At 33.0% G+C, this 24,089-nt stretch overlaps 1 protein-coding gene across 5 annotated transcripts in view; it reads left to right on the top strand.

Annotated features, from left to right (window-relative positions):
* The first annotated feature begins 3,613 nt into the window (after positions 1-3,613).
* The window catches only part of LOC129952785 (G protein alpha q subunit), a 37,344-nt gene continuing 16,868 nt past the window's right edge, over positions 3,614-24,089 (top strand). For 2 of the 5 annotated variants that reach the window (XM_056065605.1, XM_056065603.1), the window contains exons 1-2: positions 3,615-5,298; positions 23,069-23,559. In XM_056065605.1, coding sequence (XP_055921580.1) covers positions 23,442-23,559 — 118 coding nt within the window. In that variant the 5' untranslated portion in view covers positions 3,615-5,298; positions 23,069-23,441. Of the gene's footprint in view, positions 5,299-22,881; positions 22,904-23,068; positions 23,560-24,089 lie in introns of those variants that run through there. The other 3 variants (XM_056065606.1, XM_056065602.1, XM_056065607.1) reach the window with 3 other exon arrangements.

The raw sequence follows: 24,089 nt of genomic DNA, 5'->3' as shown, positions 1-24,089 counted from the left end.
TTAACCCTAATAATCTCTTTACAGCTTGCATCGAACCATGCGTTTTCCTTAGGTCTGATGCTTTTAACCCTGTTCGGGATAAAAGTTCTCATTCCCAGGAGAATCAAACTTGTGATCAAGTTAATAACATTTGAATTTTCTTAAGAAATTTTTGAAGTTAATGTACCTTGTATAAGTCATTCTTTTTATATTATTTATCCCTAAAAGAAAATTAAACAAAAAATGTTCGCACTGTTATAAGCATGGTTTAAAAATATTTGTCTCATTTAAAAATGATTCGAAAAATATTAATTTTTGTAGTTGGCAACCACAAAAAGTTCACATTCTAATTCGGTTTTTGTCTTGTTGTGTTTTTTTTTTATTTTCTTCATTCAAAATCAACCAATCAAAAATATAAACAAAATTTATTTGCATTGCATCCTTTCTCTATCTTCTGTTTTTTTTTTTTTTAATCTGTTAAATTATTATTTTATATTGGAATTCTCACTCATTTTTACCCCCACCCCAATACATTCCACATGTAAAATATGTTAAGGAAGTCGGTGAAAAGATGTTAGTCTGAGCGCTCCTCTTCATGATAGTACTATTCAAATAGATATACAAAGTTTTCATTGAAACTAAAGGATGCTAACGATAGCAGATCCTTCTGGAAGATCGTGAAGACAATAAACGGCACAACTCTTGGGCAGAATATAAAAATTGATGCTTCCATGTTAGCAACCCATTTCGAGAAGCTCCTGAACAATAATCTCAATAAAAACGATCTTCACTTTGCGCTGCCATTTTTGGAAGTGGAAGAGTTAGATTGCCAATAACTGCACAAGATGTAAACAGAGTCATTTCCCGCTGCAACACTAATAAAGCTCCTGGTGAAGACCGTATTCCATATGAATTCTTCATAAAGTCAACAGAAACTTTTCTAGAAGAGCTTACAAAGGCTTACAACTCTATTTTTAATTTTGGAAAGGCACCGGAAAACTTCAATAAAAATAAAATATTTCCTTTACTAAAGAAGGGTGACCCAAAAGATCCAAGCAATTACAGAGGAATCTCGTTCCTCAATAGAGTGACAAAAATATTTACTGGGATTATGTTGGAAAGACTTAGGAACTGGATCCGAGACAACGATCTACTCAGTGAGTTCCAAGTAGGTTTCCAAAAAGACTACTCCACCGTGGACAATATTTACTTTACTGGCATTGCGCTGTCGTTCCTGCATAGAGGAAAGAAACTTTACGCATTCTTCGTTGACTTTAAGGCTGCCTTCTACTCGATAGATAGGAAAGCTCTATTTTTTAAATTGAGAAATCTAGGGATGTCAACGAAAATGCTCAAGGTACTGCAAAATCTATATAAGGATAATCTAACGGCGGTATGGGATGGAAACACTTTGCCTTGTTGGTTTCAGACGAAAACAGGAGTCAAGCAGGGATGCCTTCTGAGTCCAATACTCTTCTCAATTTTTCTTGATGATCTCAAAGATTCCCTACCTGGTGGTATAGTATTTGATGGTCTTGCAATAAAGCTGCTACTGTATGATGATGACATTCTCATAATAGCAGAGAGCCCCGACATGATGCAGTTGATGATCAACAAACTACATCAATATTGCTACTTATGGAATCTTCAACTCAATACGAGCAAATCGAAAATCATGATTTTTTGCAACGGACGAGGACGATTTGATGGAAACGAAAAATGGACTTGGAACAATGAAGATCTCAAAATAGTCAAGGAGTATAAATATCTTGGTGTACCCATGACACCACAACTGTCTTTCAAAAAACACTTGCAAGAAAAATTAAAAGAATAGAATAAACCTAGAATAGAGTGTTGTGCAAGAGGAATATCCCTCCAAACTCGAAGTACAAGATTTTTGATGCAGTCATGAGATCCATAATGTGCTATGCGGCACAACTCTGGGAGGTATACCAATATGAAGAGGTGGAACAACTTCTAAGATATTAAAAAAAAAAATCTTCAGTTTACTCCAAACTACATGGTACATCTGGAAACAGGTTTACCCCCACTTTATATACACACACTCGAACTTCATTTCAGCTATGTACATCCAGAAAGTCATGGCACTATCAAAATCTTCAATTTTTTAATGAATGGGCAAGGCGTAGCAGCGTCCACAGCGTCATTTTGGAATACAATAACGAGATGCCCTCGAGTAATAGCTGAATAGCTTCGCCTGACGTTTACGAGTTCAGCCATAGGAATTTAATGCATGCTATCACAATGGAGCTTCGACCTTACGTTTCGTTTGACAATCATAAGGAAAAAAACGTAATGTAACGTAATGTGACTCCAAACGGAAGCTCTAGTTCAATTATCTAAACATTTGCTTTGTCTGACAGCTCAACAGCTGTAAAAAAATGGCAATCAATAAAGTATTTGCTCTTTGGAGGGATGAAATAATAGAAATGTCATTAAAAGCAACCTCGAAGCAAGGCCACGGTAACGCAGACGGAGCCGAAGTTGAAGCGTGTTTGTGATTCAGCCATAAGATACAAATACAAGATCTAATATCAAAAATAGAAGAGTCTAAATGAAATGAATTTAAGAACCAAAGCAAACAAAGCCAGTCAAGAACAACATACAGACTATTGCAACATGACCTTGGCCCGAAGAATTATTTTGATGATAGATTTAACCTAGATATTATGTTATCTACCATTTTTAAAACCAGGGGTGAACTACTATACTTAAATTACCTGCTTTACAACAATGAAACAGATGTGGAGTGCACTATGTGCAATTTAAGAGTAAGGGAAGATGTACAACACTTCGTGGGTTCCTGTTCCATACATAGAGCAATCTGGGACAAAAATACACTGGCGTTGGACGAAATCCTGCAAATCTTCAACGGAGAAAACTAGAGTCTTCTATATAACTTCTTAAAAACTGCACTAAAATACCGGCAACAAATTATGAATGAAGCATTCTAAATAAACACATCTATATATTTTCTTAATAGTAGCACTAGATGGTCAAAAACATTATTTAAACTTTACTTACATATATATTTAAAAAACACACTCATTTTCGGCTGACGGCAAAAGCCAATGCTCTATTGTGAATTTTGTACCAAACACTGAAATAAATCACTACTACCATACAAAGTTTATCTATGATATGTGCTAAGTGAAAACAAAACCGAAGGCATCCATTTGTTAACACCTTAAACTAGTCATTAAGCTACCTTAGGTTTTCCGTACTAAGTGTACTTTCTAATCTGCATTTTACTTCCAACAGATGGCCACTAAATAAATTGAATTTTCAAAAGGAAACCAAAAACTAAAACAAAATCGAAATATAGCCATCGATTCATTTACACCTAAATTATGTTATAAGATAGTAAAACCATACACTTAATTTAATATTCAATTATTTTAACACAAAATTATCATTCTTTTTGACATTTACATTTTCTCTTCACATTCAAGCATTACCATACCACATCGGAAAATATACAATATATTTGACATTTTGAATTCGCCGAATGTGGATAAAGTGAAACAAAAAACTCAACGATTTTCGTGCGAATCTTCTTTCGATCTCCTCACACTAGCTAATCCAAGTGGCGAGAAGTAGTGTATTTGAGAAATCCGCCATATTGGAGGCGGCATTCGTCATTTTTTCTCAGTAGATCTTTTTTATATGAACTTTTCTCATGTTGTCATTTTGTGTGTGAGAGTTTTTTGAGATTTTTGTAGAATTTTTGTGTAAATTTTTTTCTCAAATTATAAATAATATAATTCAAGGGGCACCACAACAGAGACCTCCATAAAGGACTTGGCCAAACGCCTGTTGGGGCCCCCAATTCAAGTGCCGGTCCTTACAATCGAAATTTTCCATAAAAGAAAAAATCCCTTTTCATCATCGTTGTGTCGTTTTTCCTTACTTTTTCACTTTCTCGTCGGTATATAAATCAAACGACCAGACTCCCGTGTTTCCTCAAAACACCAAAAAATCAAATTCATTTCCATTATTTCTCGATTCACGAAGATTTTTGCGAAGAAAAAAAAGTTGGTGAAAAAAAATAAAAATTTTCCAAAATCAAAAAAGTAAAAGAAAAAAATCATATTTTCTCGTCTGGCAGTGCATTAATATTTTTTCATATTGGACCTCGCCCGTCAAATACATCGTTTTAGGTCGTGTGAGAGTGTACGTTTTGGTTGAGTCGTATGCGTGCGCATATACGTATACGCAAAGAAAAATAGTGCATACCTATCTATCTCGCTCGTTCTCAATAGCAACTGAGACAGACAGAGTGCTGTGCCGGAGTGGAGCCAGCCAGAGAAAAAACACACGATACGATAATAACGATACTATTTTCGTCCTGCCTCGCCATCTTCGTCCATTGCTGTCGCTACTGAAGAGGAGCACCAGTTTAGCAAAGGCACACACCTCTACACACAATACGTCACGCATCCATTGATAACCGCTACCGTCACCGACCGCCGCCGCCGTTGTCGTTGCCGTTGTCGATGTCGAGCTGTGAATCTGAATGTGAAATGAAACGCTGAAAAGAAAAGAACCGTTCTACTCCTTGTCCTCATCCCAAATTCCCTACTGCTGCTTCATCTACGAACGGTTTTTGTGTGCTGGATATACATTTCTTTCATCGTACGACTACGACAAGAGCAGAGCAGGAGGAGCACAAGCACAAGATAGAAACGAAACTTAAACCACCCCAACCCTCTCGTTGTTTCTCGATCTCGATTCTCGACCCTCGACGTCTCATACCCCAACCCCATCTTTTGGGTTGTCGTTGCCGTTGTCGTCGGTACTCGACGAAAGAAAATCGTATTTCTTTTTTTTTTAATTCGACCAAAAAGAAATAAACAAAATAAAAAATAAAAGAATTCGTGGCCGTTTCTTCTCTTCACACAGTGTCCCATGTTTTGTATGTGTGTGTATTAAACAAAATAACAAAAAGAAACAAGTGAAGTAAAAAGAAAAATTAAAACTATTTACCGATATGACAAATAAACCGTGTAAATAAGGATCTAAGGTTTTATTTTATTTTTGTTTAGAATTCGCCCCGATTTATAAAGAAAAATAAAGGAAGACGGGTGTGTTCTTAGTTTTTGTTTAAATTTAATTCACTAACTCGTCCCGACGACGAATCCCCGATCCTGAGTGCGTGGGGTGCTCCAAATGCGAATTCCAAGTGTGGGGTGATCCTAGAAAAGAAGGAAGAATCGTTCGTGGTCGTTGTCGTTGCTGTCGCTGTCTAAACTAGAAACCAGACTTTGTTCTCAAAACCCGAGAAAGGACAGACAGCACGTGAGTCATAGTCATTTTTTCATCTATAAATGTTTAATGCAATTAAATTAAAGAACAATTTTTAAACAATCAAGTGGAAAACATTATAATATTTTTTTAATTGTTATTATTTTATTGATATAGGTACATAATTTTATTTAGCAAGTTACAGCCAAGTCGGGATAGGGGTAGGGTTGGTTGGATTGCTGGGTGGGTGGTTGGTTGAAATGAAAGAAAAAAAAAAAACAATACCTATAAGGTAGATTGGGACTTGGGAGGGTACCTACATACCTACTATGTATGCACTATGGTGTTCTGCTGTGTATAATACATTTCTAGTTTCCACTTTTTTAAGTTCCATCCTTAAATAAGAACATTTTCATTGTTAAACATTAAGATTTTTGTGATAAATCTATTAAAAAATGTATAAACTAATGTCTATCCGTGTACGCAGACGGAGATGGAGATGGAGATGAAGACAAAAAAGAAAGGAGAATTATCGAAAATATTAATCTACTTGGTGCAATTTACATGTGCAGTACACATTGGTATACATATGTATATGTATCCAGTAATGTGTGTACATAGGTATATTGCAATTTTGTGCAAAAATTGAAAATGCAGTCTATACAACACTATCTCCGGAGTAGATACACAAAACCGATATTATTGTCGACCAAGGAAAAAATAAAAACGAGGAACGAAGAGAGAGCCAATGTGGAGCGGTGTCCCTTCTCCGGCATCCAGTGCCAGTCCTAACCTAACCCCATGACTGTCGATGAAGGCATGGAATCGTCTTCCTTTTTTTTTTTAATTTTTGAAATACATAATTTGTTACCTATGGTTGATGTTTTTGTTTTAGTAGGTAGATTTTCTTTTGTATTATTATTATTATTTTGTGCTCATTTATACCTAGCAATAGTAGGTAGGTATATTTCATAGATTGATGAAGCGTTTGATTGAATATTTGTTTGAAAAGAGGGGGTGGAAGTTTCGCCTTCTTTTATGTTTGCGGGGGAGATGTATTTTTTCTTTATTCTTTTGTTGTTTTATATCTGTGCGATGTTGGGTAGGAATGCATTTTAATGCGGCTGTAACTTGGTCGATGTGTAAATGGGTATCTATACATCTATATGTACATATGTTTTGTACTTTACCAATAGATTTTTATTTATGATAGGATGTTGAACTATTTTCCATTTATGCATGAAGGTAAATATGTAGTTCCTTGTATAGGTACCTTGTATGTCTACAGGTAGAAAACTATATAACTACAGATGTATAGGTATATGTGGGTGTCTTTCGATTTAAACTTAAATGTTTATAGGTACCTACCTTTTTTGTATTTGTTGAAATAGAACTTTGTTTTTGATTAAAACATAGTTTGTAAGGTATTCGTATATCTTCAGAATCAGGAATCTCTTCTACAAATTGTAATAGGGGACGTACCTACGTATAGGTATAGTTACATATTTTAATTATTGTTATACCTATGCTAATAAGTTGCAGCTTAAAATTGAGTGTAATATTTGTTGTCAGGTACCTAAATATATTCATATTTATTTAGTACCTATAAAGGGAAGAAATAAATAAATATTGTTAGATACTTAGGTTGATAGGAAGAAAAGTATCGACAAGATTTTCTATACTTAACAAGGTCCATGGTTCTTCCTTTTTTTGTACAGAACTTATTATTCTTATTGTAGGATATCATTGTTTATAATTTACAAATACATGTCTTTAGAGGATGTGATGTTTTTTTTTTTTTTACAAAACGATGATGTCATAAAACCATAAATGCATGGTTTAATCAAAATCAAACCCTTTTACACTGCTTACATAGGTACCATACTTTTTAAATTCTATAACAAATCAATAGCAGGTAGGTACCTATCTCAACATAATAAGCTGGGCTTAAATTATGCTTTGCTTTTAGAAGTCTTTAAAAATAATATGCCGTAATTATTGATTTACGAGCTTAGTGCGAAAACTGTTAGACCAATTATTACTCGTGTTTTGTTGGAAAATCTATCAATAGTATAATAGGATCTTACACGAATAACAAAACAATATCCGCAGTATGAATACTACGATAAAAGTTAAAGTAGAATCTTACTACGGATGGATTTTTAACATTTGAATCTCGAATGGATCTTATGTGATTTCGTTCTCAAATGTTGGTACGATTGATATTGTATTTGGATCTGTGTATAATGCGTCTGTGTTCGATGCATTTGGAATTATGTGTTTATTAAGTTTTGTTAATGAAAATGCACTAACTGGGGTTATTTTGCGAGAGGAAAAATATTTAGTATTTATTATTTTATAATATTTATTTGCTATGTTCCCATCAAAGATTAATTTAGAATACGAACAAAGCCCCTCCTTGAAGCAATTGTTAAATGAACTTTTTTTTATAGAATCTCAATTTCCAGATGTTTTCATACCATTTTTTCTTGAAAATTGTCTATTTTATAAGTTTTAGTTAGTTTTTTTGCTGAAGTTAATTTTAACTTTTGATTTTTACAAAACTTTCATCTTTTTTTATTATTATTCTGACAGGTTTTATCTCTGTTATACCAATTTTTAAGCATCTTGCACATGAGCTACGAACTGCAAACTGTGGATGTTCGCATATTTTGACCTTCCTTTCACATGAGCTTTGTATCTATTCGCAGACAGCGACGAATTGTCAATTAATAATTACCCTTTTCAACAAACAAAACAAGAGTGGTATAATTTTGAGGTTAAGTTGAGCGCGAACAATTTATTCGTTGCAGTGTGGATGGTATGTGGAACGCGAATAGAGTTTGACGGTTCGTAGCAAACACACTGCAATTCGTTACTACCAAATTGTTTTTACAAAATTCTTTTATTATAGAGAACAAAATGCAAATTTTATTATCCTAACATAAGTTTGAATTGGTTTCTTATAATTAAAATGTGTTTTTGTTTGAAATTGACTTTTTGAAATGTATAAAATCACGTTTGTTCGTCCATCCGTTCATTCGTTGTTCGCGCTCATGTGCAAGGCTCTTAAATACAAAAATCTGGCTACTGCCGATGGGTTTTCTTGGCAATTTTCTACTATACTATTTATAGAATGCCAAAAAAACACGGGTATTGTTAAGTAATGTGCTTGCTACGAGTAATAATCATTGATTGATTTTAATATCGGAAACAAAAAACAGAAAAGAGAAATTAATTGATAATTCTTTGATGTTATGCAAAAAGCACTCACGACAGAAACTGGTTCAGACAGACTGAATGAGTTTAAGACGGTACTGTCAAAACAAATAGGCATATTCCTGGTTTATTCTGTAAAGACTTAATTAATACGATTTGTAATTCTAGACTTACCAGGGTTGTAATTTGTTCACCGTCACAATGGCTCCAGCCTCATTTTTGAATAGACAAGGTCCAAATACACTGCTATCTCAAGAACTGTTATAAAAAGTGACACGTTGAGGGGGAGCTGCTTTTCAACCGCCATTCTTGGATTTTCCTAGACCAAAATGTAATAGATGGTTAGTGCGTAGGACTTGCATGCCAGAGTTTTTGATTTCAATCCATGCCAAGCTTTTTTTCACGGGTACTACCTCTTTCGAGGAATTGCCAAGTCCTCTGAGAGTAAGTCATGTAATGAAAAGTGCTTTCTAAAATAAGGAGTTCGGAGAAACTGCTGATTTAAACTGCTTATATAAACCCACAGAAATGGTTGAGAGTTGTAAGTCACTAGGCCATAGTTCTCAACGGACCGTTGCAGCATTTTTTTTAAATTTATTTTGTAATGCAACAATTATGCTTACTAATGTATCATACGAAATTACAATGGGATTCATGATAGAAGATGATTTTTAGATTTTTTAAGGTTCTCAATTCCAAACCTGGAGTATCGTGCGGGATACTGTTGCGATGTTCCCAATTGTTTTTGAGCGATGCTTGACACACGGTATTGATTCTTTACACAACTAAATTGTCCCTATTTTGCATTATTTTCACTATGACGCAAATTTGAATTTTAACAATTTTAGAATTCATGCCTTAGGTCTAAGATTCATACCTGGCTGTGCTACCTTAAGCCTTACAAGAATTTGTTAAATCCTCCAAGACTTATTGTTGACATTAAAAGTGCCTTCTCTAATTCACTGTTCGTACTCGGCAAAACTGTAGGTTGTTCTAACCGTAACAATACTCGCACATAGAAATGTTTATTTATTTTATACTGAGTTGTTGAACAATATATCGTTACATATTAAGTAATGAGATTGTTTTTACTTGTTCAATTATAAAATATAAGAGCTAGCCAAATAGCGGGTCTTCTTTTACAAATCTCTTTATTTATTAAGTCCCTGAAGTAAAACTCTTTCAAAAAAAAACTCAACACAATATAAACACTTTCTTCCAAAAAATTAAGTTTTGGAAACACTAGTATCAAGGATAGAAACGTTACCAAACTACATAACAGAAAGATAAATATATATATTTGTATAATTACTATAAAATGTACATACAAAAAGATGGAGCTTGAAACCTTAAAGAATTGCAAAATAATTTTTGTTCTCATAAACACTTGTAGCAATGCTAACAAATTAAATCTCCATATTAAAATATTTGGGATTTAAAAAAATAAAACTTTCTTTAAAATGTCATTGAATAGTTACATACCTACATACATATACATACATATGTTATGTATGTTTGTATACATTTAAATAATTATTTTTAAACATGAAAACTAATAGACATGAAATGACAAGTACATAACTAACTAAGAAAGAATAATATTCTATTGTTATTTTAAGTTTCATTCCATGTTTAAATTAATTGCTGTATTTCAAACTTGCTCCTTTCTTCCTATAAAAATATTTATATATTTACTTTTGTTAAATTTAAATGGTTAAACAATGAACTCTGTATTTTATTTTAAAAAAAGTTTGGGTTTGAAAAAATGGCACGGTAAAAATCCTGAAAACAAACGCTGTTCTTAGACCGCAAACTACACTAGTATAGTTGCAAGTTTGTAGGTTTTGAAAACCGAATAATATTAGAAAAATAACAACTTGCATAGCTAAAGGAAAAAAACGCGTGCTATTAACCTCAAATTCCACCTTATCAACCATTGCACTGAAATAAAATGTTTTGAATTATTTTATGGTTTCCGAGGTTGTTGTAAAGCTTCTTTTTTACCTATATGGAGCATTTTCTAAGTTGGTATTTAGGTATTTAATAGAAATTTTCCAAGTTTTTCAGTATATTTGTACTTGAAATTTTCCTTTACCAATAAAAAACACCTTTGATTCTCCCAGTGTCTAGTTAAGAGCTATTTGACTAAAATCTCATCTTTTTTGTTAGTTCGTTTTGTTGTTGTGTCATATAATACAGTATGGTGGTCTTTTCTTTTTTTAACCACAGTCAAGTCAACCATCGTTAACAATAGTTTCCTATGGTCGTTCCTTTAATTCTAAAGACTTCCTTTATAGTTTTTAAAGTACAATCAATCAAAGACTTGGTAATAAATCGGGAAAGAGATTTTGCATTGATTGGACTAGAATAAGTTACTAAAGTTTTCATTTTCCATACCTACATATGTGTAAAATTCTATGAGATTAACTCATTTAAAAAAGAAAATGAGTTCATGGAATCATCATCATTTGATTCGTTTTGTTATTTAGGTACTAAATAAATCATGAAATAGGAATGGAAGCAGCTTGTATTGCATTTTTATTATACCATCTATTATTTGTCTCTCATGTGGTTAGATTAAACCTACGCTTAAGGGAGAAGAGTTCATGAACTATATACAAATTAAATGAGATGATGCACTCTTTGCCTATGTTTCAGTTTTTTCTTTGTCTTGTTTTAATGTTTTTTTTTTGTCTTCGTTTCTTCGTTATGGGGGATGCTTTTTAGTATTAAGCTTCCCTTGGCTTCAAGCAATGTTCTGTTTTCATAAGTTAGTGGGTGTAGATACAAGAGGTATATCATTATGAAAAGGCAAACGCCTCAAGGGATATACTGTACACTGCTGTACTGTGTTGTGCTGTTGGTACACGAAGTAAGACTAGTTTGTCTTGAATTGACATCGAACAAACCTTTGACATTAAAATTTTCACTGAGTTTATTTTGTATTTTAAAATAATAATAATAATAATAATAATGTATGTATTTGTATGTATATTTTTCTGGTTAGAGAACCACCTGTAGTGAGTTACATAGGTTATGTTGGAATTCTATTACGTTGGCAGAGAATTTGGAGAAGCTGCTCCTGTACTATCGGCACGAACAAAAAATATTGCCGAAATGAATGAAAAAACAATAATTTTATTAGTTTCATATTTCAGAACAATAATCTATTATAAATATTAATCGTAGGAGGTATAGGAATGGGTACGGCACAATTTAAAGGTAACAAAATAGTTTGACAATTTTCATGCCATTCACCCTAAATTTCAAAACTGATCCAACATTTAGTGTCCCAAGAGTCGTTTAACATACCTTGTGAGGATTGTCATTTAACGGAATTGAGACATCCTCTTTAGTAGAATTTTGTTTTTTTTTTACAGTTGTTTCAAGAAAAGAACATACATATTTCCTGGGAAGTTGCTTTATTAATGAATTAAAATTACTAAGTATTTGAGTTGAGCAGGGAAAGCTTCCCAAGACAATACAAATTTGTATAATGATTTGTCTCACAAGCCAGTTGGTTTTTTTTCAATGAACTGGAAATATGGAGAAGGGACAAGAAATAAGCGTGATCAGTCCAAGTAAAATGTGTAACTATAGCATTGATCTAAATTTCCTCAAAGTTAATAACAAAGCTCATAGTGATCTAAAGTTGAGTGGAGTAAGCCTGTGCGATTCTCAAAAAAGCATTATTTTGTCTAAAAACATGGGTGGTGTCATCTAGTGGTTTCATTCTAAGTCATAGGTTGAAATTTTGCGTCTACTGTACTCAACTTTTTGCGAAAAGACGGTGGCACTGATATGCTATTGTAGAAGACTCATGGCACCCGTCACCGAATTCGGATGATGTACATAAGTAAGAGTGTGATACTCAATACACGACACCAACTTTACATCGATATCAACAGCTCATCATTTCACGCACTATCCATCCTCAGAAAAATTATTTACAAAGATTCCGGATAATTCTATTACAAGATCCAAATGAATTAGACAACCGTGTTGGACGAAAAATAATTTATGTCCAAGTGCATTTTCATCTTGACCAATCTGGGACTCGAAAAGGCTGCACGTTATTTTCTAGAAACCAAGTCTGGGTGGATTGTGTAATTTTAACATCATTTGACAAATTTTGTTCGAAAATGAAACTTGAAACACCGTTTTTTTAAATTTTTAACGTTTTTGTTGTAAAGACTCGTGATGGGCCAATGTTATGTCAACAATCCAGCTATATGCGCACTTAAGGCTAAGTAATTCATGAACTAGATATCAAAACTATTAGTAATGTCTTAGAAAATTGGAATTGCCGAATTCGCCACTTGAATGACGTTGCATTCCATAATTATTTAGAAAGTTTGTTCTATTAACAAATACAACATTTAATTTTGTTTAACTGCTTTTCCACCCTTAACCTTTGACAAACGTCAATTAATTTTTAAGAAACATCCAAAATTACCACATTTAATTGTTAAAAAAGATTATTTAATTTTAAGGCGGATAAACAAATTATTTTGGAAATTGTTATTACTCTCTTATTATGATAATATTTCTATTATTGAATTACATATGGGAAAAATATAGGACAGTGGCCGCCGCGACCTAAACAGCTCACCTCCATCCGATGCATGGTCCAAATTTGTGTATGGCGCTGAGGCACCTATCATATCACCTCCTTTAGCTCTTGAATTGTTACTTTCTTATCGACATACACCTTTTTTCAAATTACTCCAAAGAAAGACGTCCAACGGTGTCAAATCACATGATCTTGTCGGCCATTGTTTCGTTATATATATGTATATGTAGTCCGGCTGCAAGTACAGCAGCGCTTTAACTCCTCCTGGAGCATAGGGCAGCAACAAGATCCTTCCACCTATCCCGATTCACCGCAACTGACCTCATCTATGGCGACGATTGAATACCTTGAAACCGAGCCTTCTTCAAAACTGATGACCTCCAAGTTGTCCTTGGTCTTCCAACGCGTCTATTACCCTGGGGATTTCATTGGACGAATTGTTTTGGTATATTGTCGTCAGGTTTCCTCAGTGTATGGCCTATCCAACGCCGTTTCCGTTGCATGATGTCTACGTCCAATTTTGTCTGTCCGTTCCTATTCCACAGCTCAACGTTAGATATGGTTTCCGGCTACCGGATCTTCAGAATAGAGCGCAGACAACGGTTGTCGAAAGCTTGTATTCTGCTCGAGATGTTGGCAGAGCATTTCCATGTTTCTGGAGCATATAAAAGTACTGATTTGACGTTTGATTCGAAGAGTTTCAACTTGATGCGTAGCAAATTTTGCTAGAGTTCCACATAGGAGAAAGGATTTTAAATGCACTACGGGCTTCGTTTATTCTACTGTTAACATCCAGGTCTGTTCCGCCATCGAGGGCTATAAAACTTCCCAGATAATTAAACTGCTCGATCTCCTCTATGATCCCCTGCCTCTAAATAACTTGTGTGCTTTTGCCCGTGGTCATTACTTTGGCCTAATTTGTGTTAATCCTTAAGCCAGCCACTTCTCCATTCAATTGCATGAATTATCTGATTTAAGCCTGCCATGTTGTTTGCCATGAGACATATATCGTCAGCATAGTCTACAAACATTCGGTACAGCGGTGATTGGTACTTAGATGATTGTTCGAGTAGTTTTGCTAGCTGTGTGGCAATTGTCACCGTGTTTCTTTCCATAAAAACACTTTACTTTTCACTAAACTTTAAAAAAGTTAAAATCTAGTTTTTCTTTAAAATAGTTTATATTAAAAAATTTGAATATACAATTATTATAGCAAATTAACAAAATAAAATAAAAAAGAGTACGACAACTCAAAAAATAACACTTTATTCGGTTTTCTTTACATACTTATATTAACTTTTTAATTAATCTTTCTCACCATTGATTTTAATATTTTGTTGGATACCCTTGATTGGATCAAACTCCGTGAAGTCGCTTGGGCATATTTTTTTTTAATTTTTTGAAGGAATTCAATGCCTATTTTGCGCCATTCTTATTGAAGCCGTTGCTTTAGTGCACTTGTTGACGAGACAGGGTTTTCGCGAACTCGAGGGTCCAATTCATCTCACAAATTATCGATTGGATTAAGATCTGGAGATTGTGTAGGTGTTTGGATAACTTTTGGACAGCTATGCAAAAGCCATTCGGGTCTTTGTATCGCTAAAATTTAAAATTCCTTAAAATGCCCCATTTTATCAGCACTTTGCTTTTTTTAGGATCCTTAAATAGTAGTCTTTATTTAATATACCGTCGATGAATACTAAATTTCACATGATTGCTGCCAAAATGCACTCCAAACTATGATGTGCCCGCCTCAATGATTCACTGTTGGCTTTGTGTTCCTTCTTTAAGCTCTTCATTTGGCTTGCGCCACACCATAACTCTTCCATTCGATCCAAAGAGGTTGTACTTACTCTCGTCAGCAAATATTACATCATCCCACCAAGTTGCATCCTTATTTTTGTGTGCCTCATTAATTTGATCCGAATTTGCCTGTTGCGCATATTGATAAATGGTTTTTTTCGTGCAACACGACCATTGTAGCCATTTGTCTTTATGGTTTGGTGCAGATATTTTCTTTTTGCATTCCATTAACACTTCTTGCACAATTTTTGGTGCAAAACGAGGATTTGCTATAATTTGTCTTACTATAAACCATTCTTCTTTGGGTCGATCCTTAATTTTCTTTTATACCTCCGAACAATTACACCGACAGTGTCTGGCTTCATGTCTAAAATATTAGCAATTTTTTTGTATGTTTCACCTTTATTATGGTGAAAAATAACAAGGTTTCTTTTTTCAAGACTTGCATTTTTTCCTTTGCGCTCCATCATTAATTTTTTAAATAAAAACAAACGATCTTACACTAAATTGTTTTAAAAATGTATGCAAACGTACTCTTGAATGGACAATCTGTTAATCGGGGCAAATGTCAAACTCAGCTAAGAAAACAAAAAAAAACGAATATTAATGAAGCGCTTACATGTGTCCTTTTTGAATTTTTAATCGTATATCGTAATGCAGTTAAGTGACTGCACCATTTTTTTAATGAAATATATTTAGGGAATAATATACTAATTTATAAAATAACCAATTAATAAACCTCAATTCAAATTTTACTACGAGAAAAACTCAAAAAGTATGTTTAGGAATAAAAAACGAATATTAATGATACTCACTGCATGTATGTAAACTATGGACATACGTATTAAAATCAAATATAACAAATTTGTTTAAAATAATTGTACGTACATACATAACACATATCTATCTATACGTGATTAAGATTTTAATAATAATAATAGGTATGTACCTACAGTACGTCCGTATGTACCTTTCTTATTGAAAAATAATTTTGTATTCAAAGGCGCTTAATTGACAGGAAATTTATTAATTTTATATATCATCTCTTTTCTTTTCGAAAAACTATGTACATACATAAAACGACTTTTTGTTTTTTAAATTTGTTTTTATGGGTAATAATTTAATAATAAATATTTATATAAATGACATATGACACGTTTCTTGTTGCAAATTAAACAATAAAACATTTCGCAGAGCTCCTCGACCGAAGTCGTTGTCGCTGTCTCTGTCGACAAGAATGCTATAAAATCACGAATTTCGTCTGATCACTTGTTTCTGTTTCGAATTATTTAATATAATGTAAAAATGTTTGAAATATTAATTGGTAATCATTTTAAGTGGTGTTGCGATTTATTTTTAATTGTTAGGTAGTCAACTAATATTTTTATTTTTTTGATAAGATCCTGTTAATATTTACTTGGCAGTTAACTTAGGATAGTCACCTTTCGAAACTATTAAATTCGATTCAAAAGTGATCGTGTGGAACTTCCTGGAAAATTCCACTTGTTTCTTGTTAACAATATCTAGAAAGCTGTTGTTAACTTGACTGTCATATTACTTACTTACTTCGTCGAATTGGACCACGTTTGGCATGCTTCTTTAACTTCCCGGTTGTTTGCGGAAGTCATTGAGTTGCGTACTCCAAGGCTCCGGGAGTCTTGGTCTACGACATCGTTCCAGAGGTGGCTTTGTCTTTTACCATAAACTTTACCTCTAAGGTCCGCTTCTTTTTTCGAAGTCTACAAAGCTGTATCCTTATTATTCGTATAACTCATTGTTAACCCTTCTTTGGTCACTATTAATCCAATTATTGAGTTCTCTAAATTTTGAAGTGATGTTACTGCTAACTTGACAGACATCATTATATCTTCTGTCTATTAATACCAACATTAGCTGTTACATTTACATTATTAACTACGAAAGCCATGGCTTAACAGTCAAACTGGGGGGAAAATCAAGAAAATCCCATTTGAAGGTCAATAGGAAATGTAAACAACGAACAGAATCATGATCATGGGCTTCAAATGCCAATCGATGCAAACCCAAGACTGATGGCGAACAAAATGCTTTGCCTCCTATAATACAAGTGCTAGTTTTAGTAGCAGTACAACAACCAGTGCAATGTTCTTGAAATCATTTTCACGTTTTTCCCTCCGTGGCTAACGATTTTCATTAATAAGGTTTCTTCTTTTGTCTTTGACCATGTCCCTAGTTAAATGTTACGTTAAGGTAAAGTATTTTTTTTGTTTCTGTTCCTGGTATACCCAACCTTTGTCATGGTTGGTCTGTTTTCTTTTTCCTTCTATAAACAATGCTGCAATAGTGCAGAAATGCTTCCTCTTCGGAAGCAAATGCAGAGATTAGATTTTGTTTCCAGTTCATTACATAAATCCATGTGACCTCGCATGGTCACTATTTCATTAGTATTTATGGTCGAGAAAGTGACAAGTTTTGATATGGAAACTTATGTTACGTTATGAACCTACATATTTTGTCACACTTGACAAAGCCTAATATCTTTCTTCGTCGAGAATTAAGCGTTTTGAATGGAATAATTTTATATAGTTATTATAAAAGATGAATAATTACTCTTAGATGCATTGTGCGACAGAATTTGTTTGATTGTAATAAAAATGAGTAATAATGAGAATTGTTTGAATAAGCTGATAATGATAAAACTTTGTGATTGTTTGAACTCGTCATAGGTAGGTAGGTACGTTTATGTATGTATATAAGTACAACGGAAATTGCACCTACCTACCTACATATTTTAATCTGAGACTGCTTAAAATTCCAATTGAATCTTATCACTTTTTTTTCGAACGAGCTTAGAAAAATATGCAAATTAAATAACAGACAGACAGGCGTTTAGATTAAATTATTTCAAGTAATTGGACTCTGCTCAACGATATAGATTCTTTTAAATGCTTACCGGGCATTTTTTAATTTTTTTTTGTTTTTGTCAAAGCTCAAATTAGTTCGTGCTGCTTTGATACTGATCCGAATGATTGTTAGTTCATTTTGTTTTAACATTTTAGATTTTAATATTATTTAATCAAGAGACAAGATTATAATCCTGGTTTTCTAGCATCAATCTGTAGACAGAAAAGATAACACATATCATTCTGGTGGCAACAAGCGTTTTTTATTTGTATTTATCTGTAGATATAGTAGAGTAACAATATGATAATCTCACATGAGTAGGTATAGTACTGAATAGCTTTGGAATTGAAGTAAGTGCTAAATGGTGCAGAATTTCCAAGCGATCTACCAAACTGATTATGCCTGTTTTTCTAAAATATAAAACAATTTTTGTTAGATTTGAAAAAAAAAAGTTGTTTATACAACATAAAAGTTATCAAGAGATTATGATAAACGTTATAATTTCGATCAGTTTCCGTAATTTTATCATAATCCATTGTTATATAAGTTCTCTCATTTGAACTTAAGTGGGTAAGTGGGGTACTTCTCTTAATATCAGAATTGTACTCGAATTTCGGACCAAATAATTCTTAAAAGATAACAATCAGATCAAAAATTTTAAAAATTTCTTACTTATTGCATACATATTTTTTTTTAAATCTGAAAGCAAGATCATACTACCCATTCGGGCATTTTATTGTCTATGAACTTACACGCTTCTTAATCGTGATGGACTCTTATTAACGTCTATGAGTTATTTAGCACGTTGTATTTTTCCATATTCTCTTATTTTTCCTTTTACTTTTCCTTTCAATGTTTGTTCATACAAAACATTAACAGTTAGTTTAATTAAATTTATTATTTATATTTACAACTTATTAGAAATATACGTTCTCTAAATTTTTGACCTGGATAACTAAACTTTAATTGAGACGTAAGGTAATATCCTCAAACAATTTGATTTAAAATTAAAATTTTACTTTGTTTCTTCAAAAATTAAAATCTTAGCTAGAAAAATTGTATTTGTTTTTTTTTTTTTTTTTTTTTTTGTGCGTAGGTACATCCTTTCAATATGTGGAGTTAGGTCAAGGCTTACAATGGAGATTTTTTTTCGAGAGTAAAAATATGTTGGAATAATTTGACTGATTTTAAAGAAAAATTGCGAATATTATAATTTATTTTGAGAAAGTTATAAGAACAGACTCATATTTTTAAAATATAGGAAAATTAACTAAAAAATAAATATTGGGGATTATTGACTATTAAATTTGTCCCAGGGAATGTTCCGCTCTCTCGAACATTTTGAACGTAAATGATGTTTAAAAGTTTCAACTGGAAGCAACAAGTATTAGGAAAAAATGTATATTTATGGAGTTGCACGATATCAGATACAAATAACCCTGTTCTCCTTATCAAGTTTTCAGTGGTTATATAAAGGATAACTGCCATAACCTGGATACAAAATAATGTCTGAAAAGTTGAGGAAACAAAATAGGCGTTTTTATGCAAGTTTATTTGATCCGCATCAATCTGTTTCAGAATATATGTGAAGGTGTGTTTAGCACTGACGATAGGGGTAGTTATCGATCATGACCGTGCATTTTATTGCACCAATTTTTATTGCACCAATTGTTTGATGACGCAATTATTGACCCGTGAAGTGGCAACATGGTATAATTTAAGAGCTTTGGAAAACTTGTTGTCAATTGTCTGGTCCATTCTTAGACTCACCATTTAGAAGTGAATATTCGACCCATTCTTGATTATTCTTGATTATGTTTGATTGAAAATTTGGTTCACAATTTAACAGCGCACTCAATGAAGCCAAAAACCAAAAATTATTTGAAAACAATAAAATATTAAATAAAAAGATCACTACTTTGTACACTTTGCATGTCGAAGACTACATCATCCTATTTGGCTTTAAAACCGGGACATGTGAATGATTCGTGGCTGTACCTTCTTCTATATGAATTATTTGGAAAAAATGGTTCCAACAACAATAGAGCTTGTACAACCATCACTTTGTTGCGTCAATTATTGACCCGTTAACGGGCCACTTTGTTAGTATAATTTGACACCTTTGCAAAACTTGTTGTCTTGTTTATGTGTTTATGGGTATAAAGCAGCAACCGTTGTCGATTTAGAAGCGAAAATTCGACCCACTCTTGACTATGTATGAGGCGTTAGGTCTTTTCGTCCAAAACTATATCGCCCAAACCCTCAAATGTCATGAAGCCCGAAATTAATCAAAAAGCCCAAAAAGTTAAAAAAAAAAAAATCGCAAAAAAATTCCAAAACGAATGTCGTAACGCCCAAAAAAAGTTTAAATAAAAGAACGCCCTGATTTAACTTTGAATCTGATTTGCATGACATAGGATTTAGGCCTTGTGACATTTATTTTGGGCATTACGACGATTTTGATTTCCATCTTTTGTTATGTCTTATCACCGGACGACATTAAATATAATTATAAAATTAAAAAGCCCAAAAAGAGAAACTTCGTAAAAAATATCATAGCTCAAATAAAATGTCATATCAACCAAACCAAACTTTCAAATTTAGAATAGTGATTACGCCAAAAAAAATGTATTTAGCAAACATTTTGGATAGTTGGGCCTTAAGGGGGTCATCCCATGTGACGGCATGGATTTTAGGTAGTAAATATAAACAACTTTATTAAGTTTATTATCGTTTATTAACGTAGTTCGACAGTATAAATATAAAATTTGAATTAAAAATATTATAAAGAACACGAGTTACACTTGTGTTAAAAACTCGTTTCAAGTCCTCTTAACTACGAAAATTTCAACTTACTTTCTCAATCGGCGATGCCTGGTCCTTACTCTTCTTCTTGAAACTCTTTCAAAACTCTTTAATGGCATTCTTTACGCGCCGCTCAGAACGTGATATTCGCTTTTCCATCACGTTTCTCAACATAAGTAAGAGCTTCGCAGCCTATAGGTCATCCCGTAACCGAAATTGCTTTCAAATAACCTTCAAAACCTTCATTTAAGATGATAACTGATAAGTAGCTAGCAATTTCTACTATCTGTATGCGGATGTATGTAAGATACTTTACTCCATATTTACCATGGACCTGCTGTATCTTTAAAACTACTTCGAACTTTGAAAAATCTCTTTACTACCGTATTCTAAACATATTAAATTAAATTAATATAATTATTTAAAAAAATTGATTTTTTGAACCCATCACATGGGATGACCCCTTAAAACGCGAATAAATAATGCTGCCCAACTACAACCCCCCTCCTTGGGATCACTATAGGATTTCGGGTTGGTTGTATGCAAAGTTTATTTGCATTTAAAGAAATTTTTCATACCCAAACAGGGGCAGTATGCTCCCATACGTATGACGTTCCGAGTTTTTTGGCGATCTGACATTTTGTTCGTTTAATATTTGCGTTTGGGGGGCATTATTTAAAACTCAAAATGTCGTAATGTCCAAAATAAACAAAAATTTAGTCATAATAACCAAATATTGAAACTCATGACATCTTTTAGGCGAAATGTAAATTAGAATTTTGGGCGTTATGACACTTCAAAACTGATTTTGGCAATATGAGCTTTGTGGCATTTTCTTCTATTTTTGGACGATATGACATTTTTAATATTTTGGTGTTATTTTATTAGGCAATAATATCGAACACTTCTTTTTAATTTAATTGCAATTTCAAAAAACCCATAAAAAGTTTTAAAGCCCAAAGGTTCGGAAATATTGCCCAAATCGTGCAAGAACAAAATGTTAATAAAATTGCTTTGGGCGCTATGAAATTTTTAATTTGGGCGGTATGGATTTTGACATGTAGGTCGGGAATTAAGAAACGATTATTTTCTTATTTTTGTAGAACTTGTTCTTTTTTATTCTATTCTATAATATCAAAAGACCTTTCAAAGTCACTAGGCCCTGGTTCTCTACACGCTCTTGCGCCACCTAATTTATTTATTTAATATCTATTTGATATTTCGTAGAAAAGAAATTCGAATTTTAAGAATTTAAAGTAATTCAAATAATAGTATAATTAAACTTTTTCACATTCGCGCAAAGCCTCAATAAACTTGCAATGATTAAATTATTCATGTTACATTATTTTGTAGTAACAAAAATCAAATCTAACCAAAATTATATGCATGTATATGTGCATATGCAGTTAGAGACTCCGTCTGAAAGTGTGAAGGTTGTATTTTTCACAAGTTCGTATCACCTGCAGATCTCATTTGCATTGAATCAATCATAATATTCAAATATTACTCTTACTCAGTACAGTCATCTAAAAGTGTCCCTCATTGGAAAATGTCTCTATTATCATAGCGCAAATATATTTTCTGTTGTTTTTCGCATCAACTATAATATATAACTATACCCAATCCAACCCGACTCTTACTGCATTATAGGTTTTGTTGATACACACTTGCCAATGGTGCAAATGTGCTAAAATTATTGTTTATAACAAAAATTGTTCTCTGCACCGCTAACGCTTGAGTGTGTTCATATTGTATTAATTAGATTTAAGAACACAAAAATCAATAACACACGTTATATATGTAGGAATATGTATATGCAAGAGTACAAAGAAGAAGAGGGTGTGGTGGAGAATAGACTTTGTTGCGCTTAAACCATCAGTTTAAAAAAAAAATGGAAAAAAAATAACAAACCGACTCCATCCAGCGGTGGTTATATCGAATTACCTCAAAGTTCAGTAAGTGTGTATTGTTTAAAACGGCCATAATCCTGGCATTGGCCTTAGATCAAGTATTTGTCCATAATTACGGTAAGACAAGCAAAAAACAAGAACACTAAGCTTCGAATCTTATTTCCGATATATATTAACTTGCAATATAGATACTTTACCATTATAAAATCTGACTGATTTTTTTGTTTCCTAGCCTATTGGTTTTGGTCTCTAGTTGTTGAGTGTTTTAGGGCTCATTTCCTACGTCTCGACCTTGCTATTGAACAATTGGATTATATTATCGTGACGTGACTCTATGAAGCCCTATCCAGCTACGGTAAGCTGGTAGCAAATTCGGTTATGCTAGAGCCTTTTGTTTTCTCTGCTCAAGACAGTGTCGCATTTTTACAACTATCAACTTTGTCATAATGTATCGCGCTGTCTCCGAGTAAGCACATCTCGGTTTGATTTGCATTTTTCGTAAAAAGAAATTCCAAAGTACAAAATATTACAAAAATAATAAATAATGTTTTCTACTTGATTGAACATTTTAATAAAAATCAGTTAAGTTAAACCGGAAATAAAAAATTATGTTTTTTAAAAATATTTACAGATGATCTGGAATGTTGATCTGCGTGCGTTTTCTTCGTGTTTGTTGTTATTAGTGCTTTAGAAAAAGGATTAAGTTTTGAAATAATAAACAAGAAAACAAAAAAACAGCCCACCTATACTTTTGGAATACCAAAAATAATTTAAAACAACAAAACAAAAATTTGATGATAGTGTTTTTTTTTGTGGAACAAATTAAAACTTCATAAAACCTTGGATTTACAATAATCCAAATATTCAAATATACATTAAATACAATTATTGTAACTGACAACATAAGAAGACATAAGAAAAACAGAGTGCATGTTAGAGTGGAACTGCAAGTTGGCGAGACGATTTTATACAACGGGATAGCGGTATATTAATATTCAGTTAGCATGGAGTGCTGTTTATCTGAAGAGGCGAAGGAACAGAAGCGCATCAATCAAGAAATCGAAAGGCAATTACGTCGCGATAAACGAGATGCCAGACGAGAACTTAAACTGCTGCTCCTGGGTAAGTTTTAATATTTTTTTTCCATTTTTTTGTGTTTAGCTTTTTAACAAAGGATACTGTTTAACAAAAAATAGAAATAGCTTTTAGAAAGAAATATCCTTGCTGTAAAAGTCTCTTAGTTTGGATCAAAAAGGAAAAATGTATTATAAAAAAAATCTCGTGAACTTATACTTAAGAGGAATTGACAAATCCGAGCTTCTTGTCAAGCATGAAAAGTGCTTCTCAGCATAAAAACTCTAGGTCCCCTCTATTCCTTGCATCACAGAGTAAGGTTGAGACTTGGCCCTAGTTCTCTACGAGCAGTGTCAAAAATCAAATCAATAAATATAAAAACTGTTTTCAGAAACAGTGTTGACATTGGATCATTCAACCGTAGTACTCGCGCTTCTAGGAATGCTCATAAGTATACCCTCGGGCGTAACTTTGGTCGTACTGTCAAGTACAGAGATGTGTTCTTTAGTCGTATTACGCGAATGTGGAATGCCTTACGACACTCTGTCTTAAGGAATTTAAAACCAATGTGTACCAAC

This window comes from Eupeodes corollae, chromosome 3, assembly GCF_945859685.1.
Source record: "Eupeodes corollae chromosome 3, idEupCoro1.1, whole genome shotgun sequence".
Taxonomy (NCBI): Eukaryota; Metazoa; Arthropoda; class Insecta; order Diptera; family Syrphidae; genus Eupeodes; species Eupeodes corollae.
This window is presented reverse-complemented; position numbering and strand designations above follow the sequence as displayed.